Raw genomic sequence first — 20,022 nt, forward strand, 5'->3', positions numbered from 1 at the left:
TTTCCTGTTTCTGGTTATTTTGCCGTGGATGTTTTCTACTCCTTCAATTTTGACCCCCTTCTGCTGGGGATACCTGAAGGCTACATTGAGATATTGTTAATTATTTAGTAAAATGGATCATAAACTGATATATTTTTGTCTAATTGACTGCCTTGATTTGTTTTATCCTAGTATCACTTACAAAGGACCTCTTAAACTTTTTATTTCTTGGAACAAATCTTTATTTCTTGCTTTACTATAAGCCAAAGCCATAAATTTGTTTTTAGGCACTAGAGGAAAACTGCCAGTCTGTAAGATTAATGTGTGTGGCTCTGTGTTATAAATTATTTTCTAATCAATTAGTGTTGCTCTGCTGTATAATTGGCAACCTCAGTAGTAAAGACATTAATGAGTTTGGGTTTTTGGATTTCTTTTGTTCTCCCAAGGGAGTAACTCTCTGTAGTGCCCGCTTCTCAGGTTATCCAAAGATTTCTCTTCTTGTTGTTGCATTATTATTTTATATTTACGTTCATGAAGACTAAGCTGGTGTTTGATCATGTCTTCTTGCATCTTGGGTACAGTCATCATGCAAGAATAAAACCCACCAAACAAAACTACTTACAGCCATATCTGTATGAATTTCCTAACGTTTATTATTATCCAGTGCTTGCCACTGGGTTTTAACAGGATCTTTGGTAGCCCTGTCTGGGTCAGCTGCTGCTCTTTGCTATGAATATGGTGATGACTTACTCATAACAGAGATCTAATCAAAAGCTCAACTCTTCAGCCTGTACCTTGTCCTAAGCATTATTTTAGAATACCCTGTATTTTTCAAGTGTTGCTTTTTTGTCCTCAGAAGAGTTGCCCCTGTCTTAATGTTTAAGAAATGGGTGTGTTTTTCATTGTGCTGTCTTTCTAATTACCTTATTTCTAATCTGCTGATGTTGTTGAAAGTTTTCCAAGAAGACTGTGACTGCTACGTGCTAGGATAAATTTACTAGTGATTATCTTTGTGAGATGTTTGGACTGATTAATTTTGCAAAGGGAGGAGGTCCAGGTACAGCACTGAGCAGTTCCCTTGGTCTAGTATTGAAGAACTGTACATTCTGAGCAGTACTTGTCTTTCCTGTACTACTAAATCGTCATACGGGTTTGTCAGAAGATTGTGCTATCTTTGAGCATTCAAAAAAGTTGGCTGGTTTATCCATAACTGCCCTTGACTGCATTTATTCAACGTCTGCTTGATAGCCTTGGGAATTAGCTCTTCACGTGCCACTCTTACACGCTTTTTTTCCTTCCACCAAGTCCACTGTGTGTTTATATTTTCATTAGACAAAATTCTCTGTAGTCCAAATATACTCTCAAACTAGCAAAAGACTTAACTCTTGTGTAATTAGACTTTAAGGATTTGATCTTGTGCTTGTTACCACTTCATAAAGCTAATTCTATTTTTGTCACTAAGGACTATCAATTCCCTGAGTGTTTTTCACTGCAGTTCAAGTAAGCTAAAGGCTAGCTGATGCAAAGGGGTTTTGCCAAGAAGTATTCCAAATGGCTATAACTACAAAAGTATTCCAAATTCCAAATAAGCCTTTCTAGGAATGCCACAGGAATTTACTAGAGTACCTTATCCATGTGCCTTTTATTGTTTTCTAATATTTTGTAATACTTGAATTTTATTATACTAGAGTCTTGAAATCTGACTAAAGAAATATCTGGATGCTGTTTATAGAAGTATAAAATACTTCTGAAATTCTAGCAGAAAACAGCATTTAATTTTTGTGGAGGTGATTAGGTAAAACGCCTAGGAAAAAAATCAACCTTCCTGGCAATTTACCAAACTGATTCTCTTCACTTTAGTGTTTTTGTTCCCAGTTTCAGCGTTTTAATGTTTAGACTTATTTTTTTAACTGTAGTAGTCTTTCTTCAGAAGTGTTTTGTTATGGCTTTTACAGGTTTCCTATAATATTGAAAGCATAAAACATAAAATCTTTTTCCAACTTCCCATTGATTTTCTCAGTTTTACGGAATGGTTTGAGTCGCTTGAACCATTTGAATGGTTCAGATCTTTTGAAATTTGCGTTCTTGTGCTTTCATAAAAAAAAAGAGACCCACCACTGGAAACTGAGCTGTGGATGCTAACTTGTGACTTATGCTTTATTTTTAATTTAGACTGTACAACAAAACAAGGAATCTGAAGTATTTCCACAGCCGAAGACTCTGTCTAAAGCAAGTCAAGTAAGTGAATAAATAATTCTGCTGAATAATAATTCTGCTAATTGTTTGTTGGCTTTCTTAAAAAAAAAAAAAAGGGGGGGGAGAGGGGTTTAAAACAGTTGGTATCTCAAATAGTGGTTGCCCACTGACTGTATTTACAGTGGTGTTATGAGGCAGAAACGAGCTGTACTGAAGCGAGGGGAGTTGCTGAAGGCTGCTGTGAATGAGTACATGTTTTTGTTGTACGGTGCCTCTTATTGTTGGTGCTTATGCAGAAATGAGAATACGTTTTTGCATCTGCAATCTTGCATTGAGTTTGCACCATTTTAACTGTGTTTTTTTTCCATGTTGTAAGCAAGCAGCACTAATGCTATAATGTTGCAGTAGGGTTTACTAGCTTTAGCCCAACCTTGGGCAACCCAGAGGCATAAAATGCAATCCTTGCCTTGCTGTCTCTTTTGGTTTTCCTGATTGACCTTGTGTTTTATGAAAAAGATAGCAGGAAAAAAAAAAAGGTAGAGGAAGAAAAGGATAACAAGTGTTTCCTACTGTGAAACTTTCTAATAGCAAGTTTTAGCAATCTAAATACAGATTTAACATTATTAGAACTGCCCTTGAATAGTTCCAAATAATGCCAATGTAAAATTTCAGGTTGCAGGTAAAAAATAACTGGTAATAGTCAAGTCTTCAGCATTATTTTTAATTACCTTTGCGTTACGTATTCTTTTCAGGGTACCATCTGTAATTTAATTCTGCTTTTCCTTTTCCCACCCCCTCTTTTTTCAGATCTGTTAAACTGCCTCATTCTTGTCCAACTTGCACTAAATAAAAGCAGTTTTAGTAGCATGCCCAGATCTGATTGTGAAGGCAGTAAAAATGATCCTGCTTAAAGTAAAATGCTGTTTTAGCTACTGGCCTCCTATAAGACAAGCTATACAGTCTGTTCATGACACCGTTAGTAAACAATTATCTAAATAAAAGCGTTTTACATGGATTTTGGAATTCTGAGAAACGTGTGTGTGTTGTGTGGCAAACTGCATTTGTTGGTTTAAACACATCGTCAGCTGAAATCCCACGCTCTAAGTCTTCACAGTTCTGACTATAATAAAATCAATTTGCTAGTTCTACTATTGTCGATGTTATTATATACACATTAACTTTAGATGGCTTTGCAGGTGTTTTTTCTTCTGACAATTTTTTGATTATCAAAAGGGAATTCTTTCTGCTGATGTATTAAACATCTTTAAGTACCAGATTTAGTCTTGTTTTCTTTTAAGTGAGATGGGCTTGTTTATTTTCTTTTTTTTTTTTCCCCATGTTGGTCATTCTGGAAGCCTGAGCAAGATGCAGATTATCATACTGAATAATAATTGCAGTTATCAGGAGATTGTCAGAGTTGCTCAAGGCTGATGTTTATTCACATCCACTTTATGCAAATATAATATTCCTATACATTTGTGATTTCCCTCACAAGGGAAAATGTACTTGGAATATTTCAGTGTGCTCTAATACTTTAATTATAGCTCATCAGTAATTTTAAATATCTTTGAGATACTTCAAATTATAAGTGTATTTTATTGGAGACCATACAAGCAGGGGGGCGGGAAGCAGGACTAGCCTCTCTGTAACTCCCAAGAAAAATAATAATCTGCAAACCAACTACAGGTTCCTCTGATTATCTAGCTGAAAAGCTCATCTTTTATTCTTGTGTTACATTTCAAAAATTCTGGAAAGTAGTAACCACATGAGGAGGAAGGAGTCTGTATACAAGAATATTAAAGACTTACCTCCTTCGTTTTTTTAAATAAGAATTCCTATCGATGCTAATCTCTATAGGTAGCTATTTCTTCATTAAGGGCAACTATTTTGTAATACCTGACTAAATAAGTGGCTGCTTTTTTTTTTAATGCTAATCTCTCCAGCCTTTATAACATTATTCATTCTTAATGGACATGGTGCTTATTAATTTTCTGTTCTTTTACAGGTTGCACCTCCGCAGTTTGTTACAGCCACAACTACAGTAACACCTTCAATCCTCTTGTCTCCTAGCGTTTTTCAGCAATCGGCTACAAAAGCTACTGAAGTGGAGAATAAAGCCAATTCTTCTTCACCTTTAACACTGGGAGCAACAGAAATTCAGACTATACCTCCTACTGTTCTCAGTAGGTCTCAGCTTCAGGAAGCACTGATACATCTAATAAAGGTCCTGTCTTTACTGAGCTCAATTTCTGAGGGATGGGTTTCCAAGTACAGTAGCCAGTACTGAGAAACTCTGTGTACCCCTATAAATTATTTTGCTCTGAAATATTACGGAAATTGTTCCTTTCTCTTAGAAGGAGTAGGTTACTCCACACTGTACACATAGTATGGCACAGCTTGCTCCTTTTGGTTGTGAGATGAAGGACTTAAAAGGACAGAGCTGTCCACGAATTTTTGAACAAGAGGAAGTTGCATTAGTAGAAGCCCTGTTATGGGGATGGGGGTTTGGGTTTGTAGTCTTTGTAAGTGTTCCTGCTTTTCCAAGGAAAGCTTTCCTGTTTCCAGTTCCATAGAACTATTCCTGATCTTTAACTGAAGTATGTATATTTGAAATGGAAATGCAAAGTTGTAGTTCTGCTATTTCTAGGGACTAAAACGTTCAGTTGAATTAAATCTGTGATGGTGGGAGTAGCCATGCAGTGGGGTAATTTTGACCTCCAAAGTCATGGTGAAGTTGCCATGAATGACAAACAGTTCTTTGTTAACTTGGGATTCTCTTGCCTTCTCCATGCTGATGTTACACCCAGAATGCAAGTCTAATTGCTGGGAAGATACTGTTTGCTATTTTTAAAGTTAGGACCAAGAAGGGCCACTGCCAGATCCCATCACTGGCGAGGTTGCCCGTTTTATCTGTGGTGTTCCTTTTTGTGTATTGGTGTGTAAGTTTGGTTTGTTTTTTTTTTTTTTTTTCTCTTTAAAGACTGAAATGAGCTTATTGTAAGTCTTGCAACTGAACTCAACGTCCAGAAGTCTTACTGTCATTAGAGACATAATGTACTGATTCTCCCCCAGTGGTCTGAAGAACATAGTTGTAGTGACTTTAGAAAGCTGATTGGAGTATTTATCTCGAATCTTCTCTTTAAATAGAGAGATAGCTCAATGAAGACCAAAATAGGTGTACCCTGCAGCATGGAAGTACTTGCACAGCGCTCCAAGCAGGGTAACAAATTTGCTGTGCAGATCTTGGAGAAAGAATATTACATCTTCAAGCTAGATGATTAGATACTACTTTTGTAAACTTGTCATTTGAAGGAATGAAATTCAGGAAATATCTCTAAATATTGTCTATAGATTAAATGATTTAATTTACCCAGTAATGCTTTGACATGAGAATTCTTGTATAACACACTGCAATTCCCTTCAGGCTGGTCTGACAGAAATAACATTATTTCTGACATTCATGCAGACTTGATTTGGGAGCCTGTACACAGGATGGAATTCTCTGTTTAAGACTAAGGTTTGGACTCTGGAAGGAAGTGAAAATGCGTGGCCGGGGCTGACTTAGTGACCCCGGGTGGGTTTGTTTGAGCATCCAGTGTGCTTAGTGATCTCTCTAGCCCTCTTACCAGCCTCATGGTTCAAAGTCTTTATGTTGTTCAAAAAGCATCCACTCTTGTACAAGTAGGCAGCTAGTGGCATTCTCTTAGCTCTCAGATAGGTGGCACTGTAAGGGATCCTTATGCAGAACTTAAATGGCATTAAATTAAACTTTTTTTGCATCTTTTTACTAATGTTTCTATGTGGTTGTTTTTTCCTGCAGAATGATTCACGTTTTCTCAGCACTATTCATGAAGTCTACTTGCAAGTCCTAACCAAGAATACAGACAACGTTAAGCTATAATCAAAGCTAAATCCACTTAAAATATATTCATTTTAGAAACAATTATGCCTCGTCTATAAAACTAATATTTTTGTAAAAGAATATTTAGTTTTCAACGTCTTGAATTTGAACCTGTTAGGAAAGACTATTCCTTAAATACTTATGAAAGTATTGTTCTCAGAAGTGATCTAGGTTTTCACTGTGATCATCACCAGCAAACCTTTGTTTTTGTTGGGGAGGGGACTTAAGTTGCATTTGAGCTCTCATTAGCATGAAGTGAATGTGCAAATGTTTGCTCTGGCTTTCATTCCTAACTGTATTCACTGTTCAAGGATTACAGACTCAATACTATTTAAACCAGCAGATGCATAGTACAGTACACTACACCACACCAGAACAAAATTCAGCGGCGGGAACCCAGTTCCACTTTTTGAAGGACTGAGGAAAAGGAGCAAAATGCCTTGTGATTTCAGTTGGCGGGTGTGGGCATGGAATGGATCTGGAAGCCAGGCCTTTGTAGCTAAATCTTTAACAAAAGGTTTAAAAATGTGATTTAGTCAATACATTGACAGTCTCTGGCTAACGCACATAAATTCATCTTTTAAATATTCCATTAATCCTACTTGCTTCTGTGTCACTGACATTAAACAGGTATCCAAGTGAGTAAGGCCATTTTCTCTAAAAAGATAAAATTTGAAATACCAAAATTCTCAGTGATTGTATCTTTTTTTTTTTTTTTTTTTTTGTTAAGCAACAGAGTAGTTCTGTTGCGTGTTGAATTTCTCTTGTTTTAAACTTATAGTTAGGAGACCACCACTGGAAGACCCTCTTCCTGTTCGGCAGGGTTTGAAATAATTTAAATACTTTGCTTCCCTTTTAGCTTAAGGATGGACCATGTCATAGTTGGCTTTCATTTCTCAGTTGTGTTGGAAACTATGCAGATGGGGAACAAATGTATGCTTTTCTTCTGTCGCCCTCTCCCCACATTGTTAGTGCACACTTCATAGTCTGGAGTTTATCTAATTAAAATGCTGTTGCTTCTTATATGTGATTCAGAAATTCACTGTTCACTAATGTAAGAATTTAACTGGATACTTTCCCATTCGAAGTCAGAAAAATTCTAATTATAGTCTCTTATACTGCTGTATTGGTTTACCCATGGCTTGGATTTATTTCTTAAAGGCATGCAAAGGTAACTAATAAGACTTCAGGTCCCAACTTTTTCCAGCAATAGTAGTTTTAAAGGATGCTTTTCCAGTAGAAAAGTTTTGGTTTACTGAGTAAAAAGATAATCTGTAGTGAGTTATGATGTGCTGCTGCTTTCTTTTCCCTCAAGCACTATTGAAATATGAAGAAAAAAAAAATGTTTGGCTCCTTACAACATATATGTGTATATATCCTAAGGATTAGTTAACGTTGATGTAGTCAAGGTGCATGGTCATTTCATTGGAAACTAGTAATTGAGCTTTAATTGTGACTTGCTCACAAATCAGTATGTTTTAGATACAACAAATATTTACCTTTTTATGTATTTGATTATTTTAGTTTCTTTCATAGCTTCTTAGTGAAAAATATACTTTGTTTAGCACTACCTGCCTTCTGAAAAGCTCTTCTCAGCCTTTGACTTCCATTTTTCCAGTTAAAACATACGGTGTTTTGTTAGAAAAATGTGCAAGATTCAGGGAAAGATGCTAGTGTCATGCACATTCACCAAGAAATATATTTGCTTTAATGGTAGCATTTGAATTCAGCAATATAAACACAGCCTTGTTAAGGAAGATAGGAGCTTCCTACATAAATTCTAGAGTTATTATACTGTGTATGCACATAAACAATGAGACTCAAATTAGACCTAAGGTCTAAACAAATTAGTTTTGTTGGTTTTTTTTTTTTTTTTAGAAAATCTTTCACTAAAAGGGACAAACCAGCGAGCAGTTCCTCTGAACAAAAAGTTGATAGCCTAAACCAAACAGAGCATTGCTCTTTATCTGGATTTAGCAAAGACAGAGTCTGTACCTTCTCACTTTCTATGGACAGCTTCTGGTTTCTTCAAAGGAAGATCTGATAAAAGTTTCTAAGAATAAAAATATTGGAAGCTGCTAGTGCATATTTGTACTGTTTGCTAAATACAGTCATGCCCAAAGATCTATAGATATGATAGGAAGGAGTTGTATTTTGAGTTCTTCAGTCATATACAGTTGACAAAAGTAACACTGTTTAGTAGCAATGCTGTTAAGAGAGTTTGACTCTACTTTGAATATCCTTAACTTGTTTCCAGCTGACCAGGAACTCCCCCAACCAGTTGGCAGATCTTTACTTTGTTTTTATAGTGTACTAGTAGCAAGATGTTATTGGTTTACTTCCCCACCATCCCCAACTTTCAAAATGAATTGGAAGAGAAACAGAGTTGAAATCATAGTTAGTAGGCAGGCATTTTTACAACAAGCAAACCTGTTCACCTCGATCACCTGCACGTGTTTGTTCTGACCTCTCTACATGTAGCCAACAGACTGGAACCAACCTCGGTGTCATCCCGTACACCGCAGAGTTACGGTCTGTTATCTGTGACAAGTGCCAGGGTAATGGATTTAATAGATAAACTTCTTTAATGGAAACTTGCATTGTAAAACACAAGCTCAACTACAGTGTAAAATTTGAATTGTGTTTTTTTTTTAAATGTGGACTGTGTTATTTAGCAACTTTTTTTTTCTGATTATTTTAACTTTTTGTCTAAATATAAAATTACCAGCTGGTCAAAGAGCTTGTTTTGTGTTAGCCACGTGTAGGAATAACTAGTGTGTAGCAAGTTACCATGGGCCATCACAGGAAACTGTGACCATTTTCAAATAATTTTTTTTTTTTTTGTGAAACTACTGGCTTAATGGGATTTTACCTGTTAGTTCTGGGAATTAAAAGATTATTAGTTGAGACTATACTCCTGGAATTAATTGTTATCTAAGTATGTCTTTTGTGGCTAGCGTTAAGTCACTTTAAAAAGCAAAAAAAACAAACAAAAAAACAACCAACCAACCAAACTCAAACCTAATCAAAGACAGTTTTAAAACCTACAGCTGCTGAATTGTTCAGGAAAATCAAAATTCTCGGTTTTGTAGTTAAACTTTATCTGCTGTTATTTAATAATGCAAAGTTTATATGAAAGGTGCCTAACAGCTATTAACTTAGAAGCAGTATATCTTGCCAAATTATACAAGACTTGCAGAATGACTGAATGAAGATTAAAAAAAAAAAGTGATTCATCTTGATTTCATATAAAATGATTAATTCTGTGTATAAATACTCAATATAATATTTAAACACTGCTGGATGTATCTTATTTTTGCTTGTGTTTCTCATTGCTTCATTTTGGTATATTTCTGAAACCCATTATGCCATGTGTAGTCACTGATATAATTTCTGAGATATTTTTGACAGAAAACTTTAATTTGGGACTGCTTGTTTTTAAAAGTATTCTAAACAAATCAGCCACCTTATTGCCAGGTATTTGGGTTGCTTTGTACATATCTTAAGAGGAGGAATGTGTGCAATATGTATCACCTCAGTTTTGTCTGGCAATGTTACAAAAATGTTAAGATGCAATATCTTCCTTTCACTTTGAGTTGGAAAAATAGCAGTATCTCTAATTTGGTGGTGTATTTATTTTTATCTATTCAGTGTATGGGCATATGGTTAGTTAGGTTTTTTTAATGTACATTATATGCTTTTAGTAATTTCTGAGTTTTATGACTTTTGTGGATGCACCAGTTGTACCCATTTGCATGTTCTTTCAATATGAAGACCATGGGGAAGAGGGGCTTCAGGAAGGATTTCTGGAAACCAGGAATGAGAATAATTGTAAGTCAATAAACGTAGATACTGCATCATTAACGTTTTTGGTATGGTATGGATTTTATAGCACCTATGTATGTTTGCAGTTATTAAGTTATTGCATAAATGTTTAAGAATGAGCATTTTTTTCATCCAAGATTTTGTATGTTTGCAAATATATTTTTGTAATAAAACTTCAAAACAAATGTTTCAGCACCTCCAAAAGTCTTCTGATGTTTCCTTTTATTTCTAGAGCTAGTAGCCTGCTAAAAGGTAAATTCATATTTTATTTAGGGTTAATGTTTTCCAGAGAAGAAACTCAAACTCCTTACTTCATACTGGGGGCAAAACCAAATTGCATTCATTCATTCCCGAAAGAAAATGCAGCATGCCTGCTGGAAGACAGTTGAGAATAGCATCTGTCACTTGGAACAGCTTCTGGCTGTCCTCTCTATTGCTGTAAGTAGGTTTGTGTTTTGAATTTGATAAACAGACCAATTTCCTTTCATGTTAAGAAATGCAGCTGCAAGTTCACTGTCTGTTAAGTACAACTGTAACTGATTTTAGTGCCTTTCCTTATCACTTTTGTTTTTATGATATCTCCTCTCATCTGTCTAGACTTGGCATGTAATGCTCAGTCGAGCGTTGGTCTCTGATCAGAGACTTTGGAAACTGCAGTTGTCTTCTTACCATACCTGGTTGGTATCATGCAACTGATCGATCCCGATTTCACAAAGTAAAATAGGGAAGCTGATGAGGCGGAAAACCATAGCAGAAGTTCTGTTGGAATAGATCTGGAAGTTAAACAAAACCTTACGCCAAAGTCCCTGAATCTTTGCAAGATGCTTATTCCCATCTAACTACCCATAAGGGTTAGAGATGGTGAGGCACACCAAGTGTCAGGAGAGGCCATTGAAGAATGGTGTTTGCTGCTCTAGTACTTAATATTGAACTGGCTCCTGTACTACATGCAGAAGATTCTTCTAATAGAAGACTACTGTACAAGACAATTACAGAAGTCATGGATTTACTGTAAGTTGAGAAAAAGTGGAAATAGCTAAGGCCTAGAATCTAACTTTAAATTCTGTTAGATGTGTTGCCTATTTGGTCAGTATATGAGGAAGTATTTTTCTCATTGTTGGTGCCATTAACCTTTTTGTCTTCTTTGAATCCTGGTATTCCTGGTTACTGTTTTTCCTATGAATTGCTCCACTTTGGTTTGGAAATAAGAGAATACTTCTCACTGTGTGTAGCTGCAGCTAAACTAGACACTGTACAAAAAATTTATGCAGACCAAAATATTTTTGGCCTTTTCTCTCTTGCTAGTGTGTGCTCTACAGTCATGTTTTGTGAGAGCATAAAGTCAATCCCTAATGCGATGGTGTTACAGCACTAGGTTGAACAAGGCTTCCTAAAGCTCATCCACTAAAATTCAGATTTTATTTGCAGGCTTGCAGAATGAAATAACACGACTGCCTTTTTAAACAAAGTTTTAGCTCGTGTTCATGGGCCAAATTAATAGAAGTCAGTGGACTCGTGTATTTGGTAAGGATTCAGCTGTACTTCATTCTAGATATACAAGATATTGGGGGGTTAACACTAGCGTAGAGGATAAGAAACTTGTCATTCGTACAACTCTTCTTGGTTTATGAACAGGATGCAGTCAAATCACTAAATACAGTCTTCAGTATAGCTAAGGTAAATTTCTCTGAGTTCGGTGACCTAATCCGAAATTCAAAATACTAGAAATCATAATGTATGTTAAATAATTTTGGAAGTTATTTTCAGCGCCCAATAGTGGAATTCTTTCCTTCTATCTTCACACAACTTCAAGTGTGAATCAGCTTTTTTCTGTCTTCCAGATTTTATGATTGAGGGATTTACCTTTGATCTGATGTACTAATTTAGGAGAGTTAAACTTCAGTGACAGACCTGTAACTGAAATATGTAAAGCTCGTCTTCGTCAGTTACACAACAATCTTTAGTTTCCTCTTAGAATTATTCTTCATATGAGACTCCTAATTAGATTCAAAAAGCATTGGGAAAAAGAGGGCAGTGAAGAGACAAGATTTTTGTCAGTTGCATTTTTGAAAGAGCGCTTGCAGTAAAATGAAAGGGAAAGGACCGGTCAATAGAACATTCCTGGGAAGTGAACAAGGGAAGGAATAGCAAGAGAGTGTGAAAGGCAGTTTTGTACAGAGATGAGTATGGCCCGTGAAGGTATTTCCTGAAGCACGGAAAAATGTGAGTTACGGTTTTGTTTCCGCTCTGCTGTATGTCTTCAGGTATTTCCAAAGCTCAAATGTGGTTTGTCTGTAAGAATCCAGAATATTTCAGGGTGTGTTCAAAACCAGGCTGGTCAGGCGTGATTTCCCTACTCTAATTCCCGAGGTATCAATACATAATTTGCCAGGTCTGTTATGGGGTTTTTTAACTGCCAGTTATGAAGCAGCATAATGGAATGTCACTGATTCATGGCGGTATCTAATTTTTATCTTTGCTTCATGGCCTCACAGCTTAAAATCTGCTACATAGAACAAGGCTGCTCATACCTAGTTGCCCTTTTTCTTTCATTTTAAATAAACCTTTAAAAATATTTCTACTGTAATCTATTCTTTAAAATTCAAGAAGCTCCATTTTACAAAATCAACCTTGGGAAATAAAACCACAAAGGAATAAGCTTTCTTTATATGCTGGCTGAAATGAAGGCACTTGCCCTTAGGCCTTACTTGAAAACATGCAGGTATGTGATGTAAATGCACAAGTTGTGGGTTTTTTTTTCTCCTCATAAATATGTCAAGAAGCTCTAAGGGCATCTACAGAGCAAAGATCTCTCAGCCTGTCTCACGTATGCGAAACTCTATGTGGTCTTAATTTAGAGAGGATATGGTTTGCATATCCTGCTTTATTTCTTGTGGTTCATAAGAGGGATGGGAAAGGCTTAGCAGGTTATCCAGCTGACTTTCTTGTGTAGATTTGAGACTTATCGATAATGCTAAGTGCCTTCTCTAGCTTACTTTTTAAGCATCAAATAAATTAGCTTCTGTTCTCTGGGGACACAGTTCTCCCGTGTAACAAAATTGCTGTAAAGGAAGCTTCTACTACCTTAAATTTACCAGGAGAATTGAGATACAAGGGTGAAATTAAAGCCTACAGGATTTGGATGCGTACAGAATCTGTTGTGTTTTAGAGCAAGCCCTGCTCCTGGTGTCATTCTGGATGGAGGACATAGGGCACCCATTGTAAGGAGAGCTCTCTGCATTACAAAGATTGAATAGGAAAATCCTGCCTCAACAGAAGCCCTTACAGAAAGCCCACAGGCTTGGCTAGAAACACCTGCAGCATTTTTAATAAAGGCTAGAAAATAAACATAAATCAATATTATGCAGATATGAGGATAGCTGTCTGAAGGAAACTGCTAAAATGAAAGATGTAAGTGAAAGTAATGTAGATTGCACACTACATAGTGACTGAGCCTGGGCTCATGGTGTAGCTCCATCTGTAGCTTCATTTTAGATAAAAAAGACAGCCTGATCTTACTGCTACACCTATGCCTGTTCCCATGCAGAACAGATCATTATTTCTTGCAATTCTTGAAGCTGTGTTACATAGAAACTGGGGGGGAGGATGTTTTTTGCTTGTGTTTTTTTTTTTTTTTAACTTTAATTTCATTAGCAGCTGAATAATGTTATTACTGGAGACAAGCTGAACAATCTGTTCAATGTATAACTGAAGTCACTGTATTTTTGCACATGTGGAGGGATGTGCTGGTGATGCATAATGGCTTGTATAATTAGAGAATCCTTTGGCATAAATCCATCTCGTCCATTCTTGAACGGTTCCCTTCTTGAAGGGCTTCTAATGCAGCTCTTCTTTCAAAGGGCAAGAACAGTCAAAGCCTGTCGTGTTGCAGAGGACAAGCTGAAGAAAATGTCTTTCTTTCTTTCCATATGCATTACAGCACAAATAAATCCTGTTTTATTTGGTCATTATAGCTGTGTCTCCTACCTTCTTTCTAAACGTACACAATCTATGAAAGCATTGCTGTTTGAGACTTCTCTTAGCATGTTATTCATGATAACTTTATTCTTCTAATTTTACCAAATTCAGTTATTTGAATGCGGATATTAATTTAAACAGAGTCTAAAGTGACTAATAACTTCCCAGCTTGTTTGAAGAGTGTTATGGAAGCTGGATTATTAAGAATCAAACAGAGAAAGCAAATGTGATTAAGTGACTGTGGAACATTTATGTACTCAGTAGGTCTTTCAAACATAGATGCAGGCAGATACCTCAAACTCCTACTACATAACTCTTTCATATTTATGTTAACAGATAAAATTGCAACATGTGAAAATTCAGTTTGTAAATTTACAAATTAATTTGTAGAAATATTAATATTAGCAATTGGTTAAATACAACTAATCCAAATACCCTGAAATATTGCTGTATTTCGCATTGCAAATGTAAATTTAAATATTGTAATTATGTTGCATTGATAGCAGAAATACTTCCCTAAATACCCTCAAAAAGCAGAGCAATTGGCAAAACCAGCCACAGTGAATTCCTTTAACTGTGTGAGACATACAATGATTTGTTTTCACTCTGATAGACTACATGCTAGTAGGGACAAATAAGTCTCTCTGCATAAAACTTGTCTCAACTTACTTGGTTTAATCTGAACAATTTCTCATGCGTCATAAAATTGCCATAATATTTTGGAAATTGTGCAAATTTTGGTTTGTTTTCCAGTCTTTTTTTGCTAAATGACATTTTGTTTAGAGGCAATATAAGAATTACTGTGATTTTAGAAGTGCTTTTATCCAACATTTGGCTGCCTGTAGCTCAAAAATGGTCTGGTCTGTTATGAAGCTTTCCATAAACATTTTTCCTTTGGCAAGATTACTTTGTCAGCTGGATTTGAGGAGAAGGTTATAGTTGAGTTGAACTATGAATATATTCTGCATTGTATGTGTGTCTCTTTCTTGTATCTTGCTCTTATGCACTTCAAAGGTGAATTCATTTCCCTGTCTGGGTATTTCTGGATCAGGTGCTGCATGAGAACCTTTCATTTTCCAGGTTGCTGGTTATAGCTGTTTGTAGCCTGCGTAGCAGAGACAACTGCTGTTCTATGGAAACTAAAGGATGTTTAAAGTGTTTTTCATGCTCCAATTGGAACTGCAGAGCTGATCAGTATTTCACAGCCTGCTGAATATTCTTTTCCCACAGTGTTTACTTGTGTGCACTTGTGCTTAACTAAAACCACTTGCTATCACTGACAAAAGAACAGAATTTGTTTTGAGTAAGATATGACAGTATGGACTGATTCTCTGGAAAAGCTGCAGCACCAGATTTGATCTGAGAATGCACTACATTCCCATGCACCAGGCTACAATGATTGGAGTTTCAGTGTGTAACTTGTCTTTTTTTTTTTTTTTAAGGTACCCTGCAAATGAAATGAACCGCTGTACTCTATATGGAGACGTGCAGGACTAGCAAGGTTCCAATCCATGCCAGCAGTGGTCGGCAGATTGCAGCACAGTTAGGAGTCTGTATGGTGCTTAAACTGCAATTGCATGGCCCATTGGTCTCCTCCCACTCATTTTCTTTTCTCACTGTTGTTTGCATTCTGTAGGTGATGAGCTATCTCACCTCTCAGTGTTCTTACTAGACTTTTATTTTGGAATTTTTTTGGAGAACATTCTTTAAAATTTATTTAAAATTGGGCATACAGCCCCGTAGTAGCTCAAAGGCTGGATTTCAGCAGCGCTGAGTGCATGCAGCTCCTGCTCTGGTAAACAGTGTTGCATCTACTTATGTCAGCAAGGCATTTTTGCAGTATCTCAGCAAATGACAGCCATAGCTCAGCTTCCATGGTTCTACTGCGCATAATGCCCTGACTGTGCAATGTGTGGAGGAGGGGATGGAAAAATCCAATTGTCCTGTGTATGTATTTAAGAAGCTGTCTAGTCTAGTCTAGTGGTTAATACTGAAGCTAATGAGATATGATTGTATATACTGAAGCAAGACTGTTTGTCCATTCATTTGCATCCTGTTTTAATCACATTGTATGTGGTTTCAGAGGCAAACACCAAGAATGTGGAAGAAATGTTGACTGTTGTACACAATGTATACCATGACTTTTAGCTATTGCTTTACAGTCCATCACACTTGGTCCAAGTTGCAGAAATAACGTGTCTCTTCAGTAGATCAAAGTGGAGGCACTGACACAAGTTGGAATTTCACCCTGTGTATGCTTGAGCTGCTGTTTTAACAACTCAACACCGTAACTAAGCACTCAGTGATGCAGCATAAGGATTCAGGGAAAGGAAGGTGAGTTGCAGGCAGTAATCTCCCAATGACATTATCTAAACTATGTCTATCTTAAAGTCTTTCTACCGTCCAGATACCAATGGAGGAAACAAGCTATGAGCTGTAGTAATACTGGTCTTAACTAGATCTTCCCCCTCATTTTCTTACAGGAGGGAAAAAAGAAAGCACCATATGTCCAGCCTGAGAAGGCAGTTGATAAGATTGCTGTTGCTGCAGTACACTGAGCAGTGTACTACAGGGAGACAGTTTGTTAGGGACTCATCCTTACAATGAAGCATCAAGAGCATATCTTCACTGTAATCAGACTTGATCACAGAACTTACTCTTCAGCCAAAGAACGAAATCAGCCTGGACCCATAAAGCAAAAAACCGAGGCTATGATCTAGTCAGTGTATATTTAAGAGTTGCGAGGGAAAACAAAGGATGTTGACTAAGGAGCAAGGAGTGAGCAAACTTTATTTTAGTTGAGTGTTATCTCATTTTGTCACTACCAATGATGTATGCAGAGAGAAACAGTAACAGGCTGGCAATGCTTACATCTTAATCATACTGTGTATACATAAAACATGGAGTAAATTAATCTATTAGAAGCAAAAACATAGTGTAGAAATTTTTTGACTGTTCTCATGATGCCTGCTTCCATTATGATATTTTTCTACTGTGTTTATAGATATTACTAGCCATCCAGAAGGATGAAGTACCCATATCTCTAAAATAAGCTTTTTCTTTCCTGATGGAAACATGTTTTGGAAGTTTTTGGAAACTTACTGTCTGCAGCTGAAATTGGAAGAGTGTACAGCCATGTCTTCTTAATTATCTTCAGTCAACACTAAATACTGTGGAGTTTGGTATGATAGCCATTATTTCCCTTACGCCTGACCTTGTTCGAATTTGTTTCATTCACCTCTTCTAAACCTCAGATTAAGGTAGACCAAGTTACCCTGCCTAACCTCGCTTAACTGACATGCAGATATCCCTGTCACTGAAATGATGGTTGAGCCAGCTGTCAACACCTGTCTAAAGAGCAGCCTTTAAACTGCAAGTATGATTGAAAAAATGCTATTCACTCCCTAGCACAGCCAGTATTTTAACAACTGCTCTTCATTAGTAAGCACGGAGCAGAGCTCAAGCTAATAAATGCTGCTGTGCTAGTAACTTGGTTCTGTGGCTTTGTCTATATGAGCAGGTAGGAGATTCCAGTATAGCAGGTCTACAGAGCACATGAGACTGTGCTGGAGACTGAGCATCCACACTATATGTGTTTTTTGAATTCTGCTCCAGACTAGCTCTTGTCCGTCCTGTTGGACGGAATGCTTATTAATGGCTGGGGCGTATTAGCTGCTTTCTCAGACTGAATCTTCTGTTTCATCTTTATTTGAAAGGAATCTGGTTAATGAGCTCTGAGACTGCTCTGCAGGGCAAGCCAAAGCACAGTATGAGGATGATCAGAAGATCCGATCCAGGACTCTACTTCTGGTTCAAGCTACTTTAGACTTACCTTCTGACCATATGAATCAAGTGTGGTGGTGCCTTGAGAAAGACTGAGAGATAGTGGAAAGGATGCAAGTAAGGACAAAGGAGAAGAAGTAAAGTTGTGTAACTTGCTCGGAGAGGCTGGTGACCCTCACTCTACAAGATCAGACTGATTTTAGGCCTATTTGAGGCTATGGAACAGCCAGATCCCTAGCAAGGTATTTGCTGGTATATAGGAAGCATAAGGTTCAGTTAAGGATCTTTTATGGGGAACTTAAGGTTTGAATTTACTGTTACTTCTCCAATAGTTAAGGCAGGTTTTACAGTTGAAAATCTGAAAAGGAGCAGCCCTAAATCGGTAATTCTCTTGTAGATTCTACTGTAACTCTTGAGACCTTTCATAGTCCCCCTGCTGACCATATTCCTTTGGGCATCATAGCTCCAGAAGGACAAAAGAAGTCCTCGTGTTGTTGAACCAAAGTGGATTTCAACAGGAAGATTTTTTGGGGAAAGTGCTACTAAGAATGGCTGTTGATTGCCTCCACCATGTCTGGCAGTCCTTTTCTGTGTTTCCTCAGCTAGGATTGCCTTGATACGATTTCCTATAAAACTACCGAATTTCAACTACCCAGTATTATTTAATTTCCAAATAGCCCTTTAGACATAGCATGTTACAGGGTATATGACGTGTCTTTCTGTACCTTGACACAGTAGCAGACCTGCACAATGACCCTTGAAGTGCATTAACAACCTCAGTTCTCAACTCTCTGCTCTACGGGAGCATTGCTCTGCCAGTGGTAGCTCTTGTCATTATAGGTCACGTCTTCAGCGTCACTAAATTTAAACCAAGGGTTATGCAATTCTCATCAGGCTCTTCTATATCCCAATTTTATTGTCGATACATTTCAGTAATACACTTTAAAGTGTAGTACTGAAATGAAAAGATTTGGGTAACTGGTTCTGCTTCTGCAAAAAGAAAATAACGTACTTGGCCTACCTAATTATTTTAAAGTAGAATACAGATTAGAGCATAGCAAATGGCAGTTACAGCAACTAACCTTTGTATAGTGCTCTCTAACACGAACTCTGCACTTTGCTACTGCTGAGTTTGGTTGTTTGGCTCTGGTTTTGCCTTCTTCCTGGCATATAGCCTATTTCCAGCCTAGTTTTTCTTCTGAGGTCTTTTATGAGAAGGATTTTTGAAAAGACAACTGATGGAGCAGTTTAAGAAAACTCTTAAGCTGAAGGAATGGTGCCTGCTTTTCTTTCTTCCAACAAAGTGGTTAGTTTATGGAAGAAAGTTTTTATCTTACCTTGCTAAGAGTCTCACATGTTACTTTCTAGCTGCAATTTGCCAAATGAGCATGGACATTTTTTAAATACAGGTGCCTTCCTCTGCTTCTGAAACCCCGAATCTTCAGAGTCTGAAAAGCAAAGGTATAGGGGTTTTTTAATGTTAAATGGTACCCATCACTAGTGTCCTCTGAAATTAGATGATAATAACGCTAGTTCACTAGATGTACCAGTTTATGTTTGAAACAGATTTTTAAAATATATTAGTCTTTTTAATTCATATAATACAGCTTCCCGGACAAACTATCAGGGGACAGAACACTGAAATACATGGAGAGTGCAGTTCAGGAATACCAGTTTTCATGAGCAAGATGTGAAGTATTTTATTTATATTTTTGTTATTTTTGTCATCTAAGCTCTTTTTTTCAGATTGTGACTTATAGTGCTACTTGAGCCTTGTAGAACAAATACGAAATATTTAACTTGCCTGGTTAACTCTGTAGCTTTAATATCATAGTGTTCAGCATTGCTGAAGAAAATATATTTCCTGACTGACGGCTGGTGAAATCAATCTTTTATGCAAAAGTCTCTGTATTTGTAAAAATTTTAAATGTATATTATAGGAATAGGAATTATTTCTTGAAAGGAAGCCAGACAGGGTAATTCTGTGACTATTTCTCCTGACAGGAGCAGGCCTGAGGTGGAAACCCACCGGAATAGCTTTATCCAACAGGGCAAAAAATGGTGGAAACCCGCCAGTTACGAGTCCCTTCCTCTCAGCCCGGCGGGCTCCTGCCCCCCCGGCCTCAGGGCCGCCCCCACTTACCGCCCACGGCTGTGAGGGGCCAGTACGGCACGCCCGGCGGGGGAGAGAAATGGCGCCCAGCCCCGCCTCATGGCGCCGGCAGGGGGAGCCGGCGGCCCCGCCGGGCCGTGCCCGCCCCTCCTTCTCCTGTTGGCGGCGGTGTGCGCGGCCGGGCCCGGCACAGGCGGGAGGCGGGGCGGCCGCCCGATCTCCCGATCTCTCTCCTCCCTCAGCGCAC

At 37.5% G+C, this 20,022-nt stretch overlaps 1 protein-coding gene across 2 annotated transcripts in view; it reads left to right on the forward strand.

Moving 5' to 3' along the window:
- Positions 1-6,112, forward strand: part of DCP1A (decapping mRNA 1A) — a 33,999-nt gene extending 27,887 nt beyond the window's left edge. Inside the window, exons 8-10 of one of the 2 annotated variants that reach the window (XM_074152269.1) lie at positions 2,152-2,217; positions 4,181-4,399; positions 5,996-6,112. In XM_074152269.1, coding sequence (XP_074008370.1) covers positions 2,152-2,217; positions 4,181-4,399; positions 5,996-6,076 — 366 coding nt within the window. In that variant the 3' untranslated portion in view covers positions 6,077-6,112. The remainder of the gene's footprint in view (positions 1-2,151; positions 2,218-4,180; positions 4,400-5,995) is intronic. The other variant, XM_074152270.1, reaches the window with a different exon arrangement.
- Positions 6,113-20,022: the final 13,910 nt, after the last annotated feature.

The sequence above is a fragment of the Numenius arquata genome, chromosome 8, assembly GCF_964106895.1.
Source record: "Numenius arquata chromosome 8, bNumArq3.hap1.1, whole genome shotgun sequence".
NCBI classification, from domain to species: domain Eukaryota; kingdom Metazoa; phylum Chordata; class Aves; order Charadriiformes; family Scolopacidae; genus Numenius; species Numenius arquata.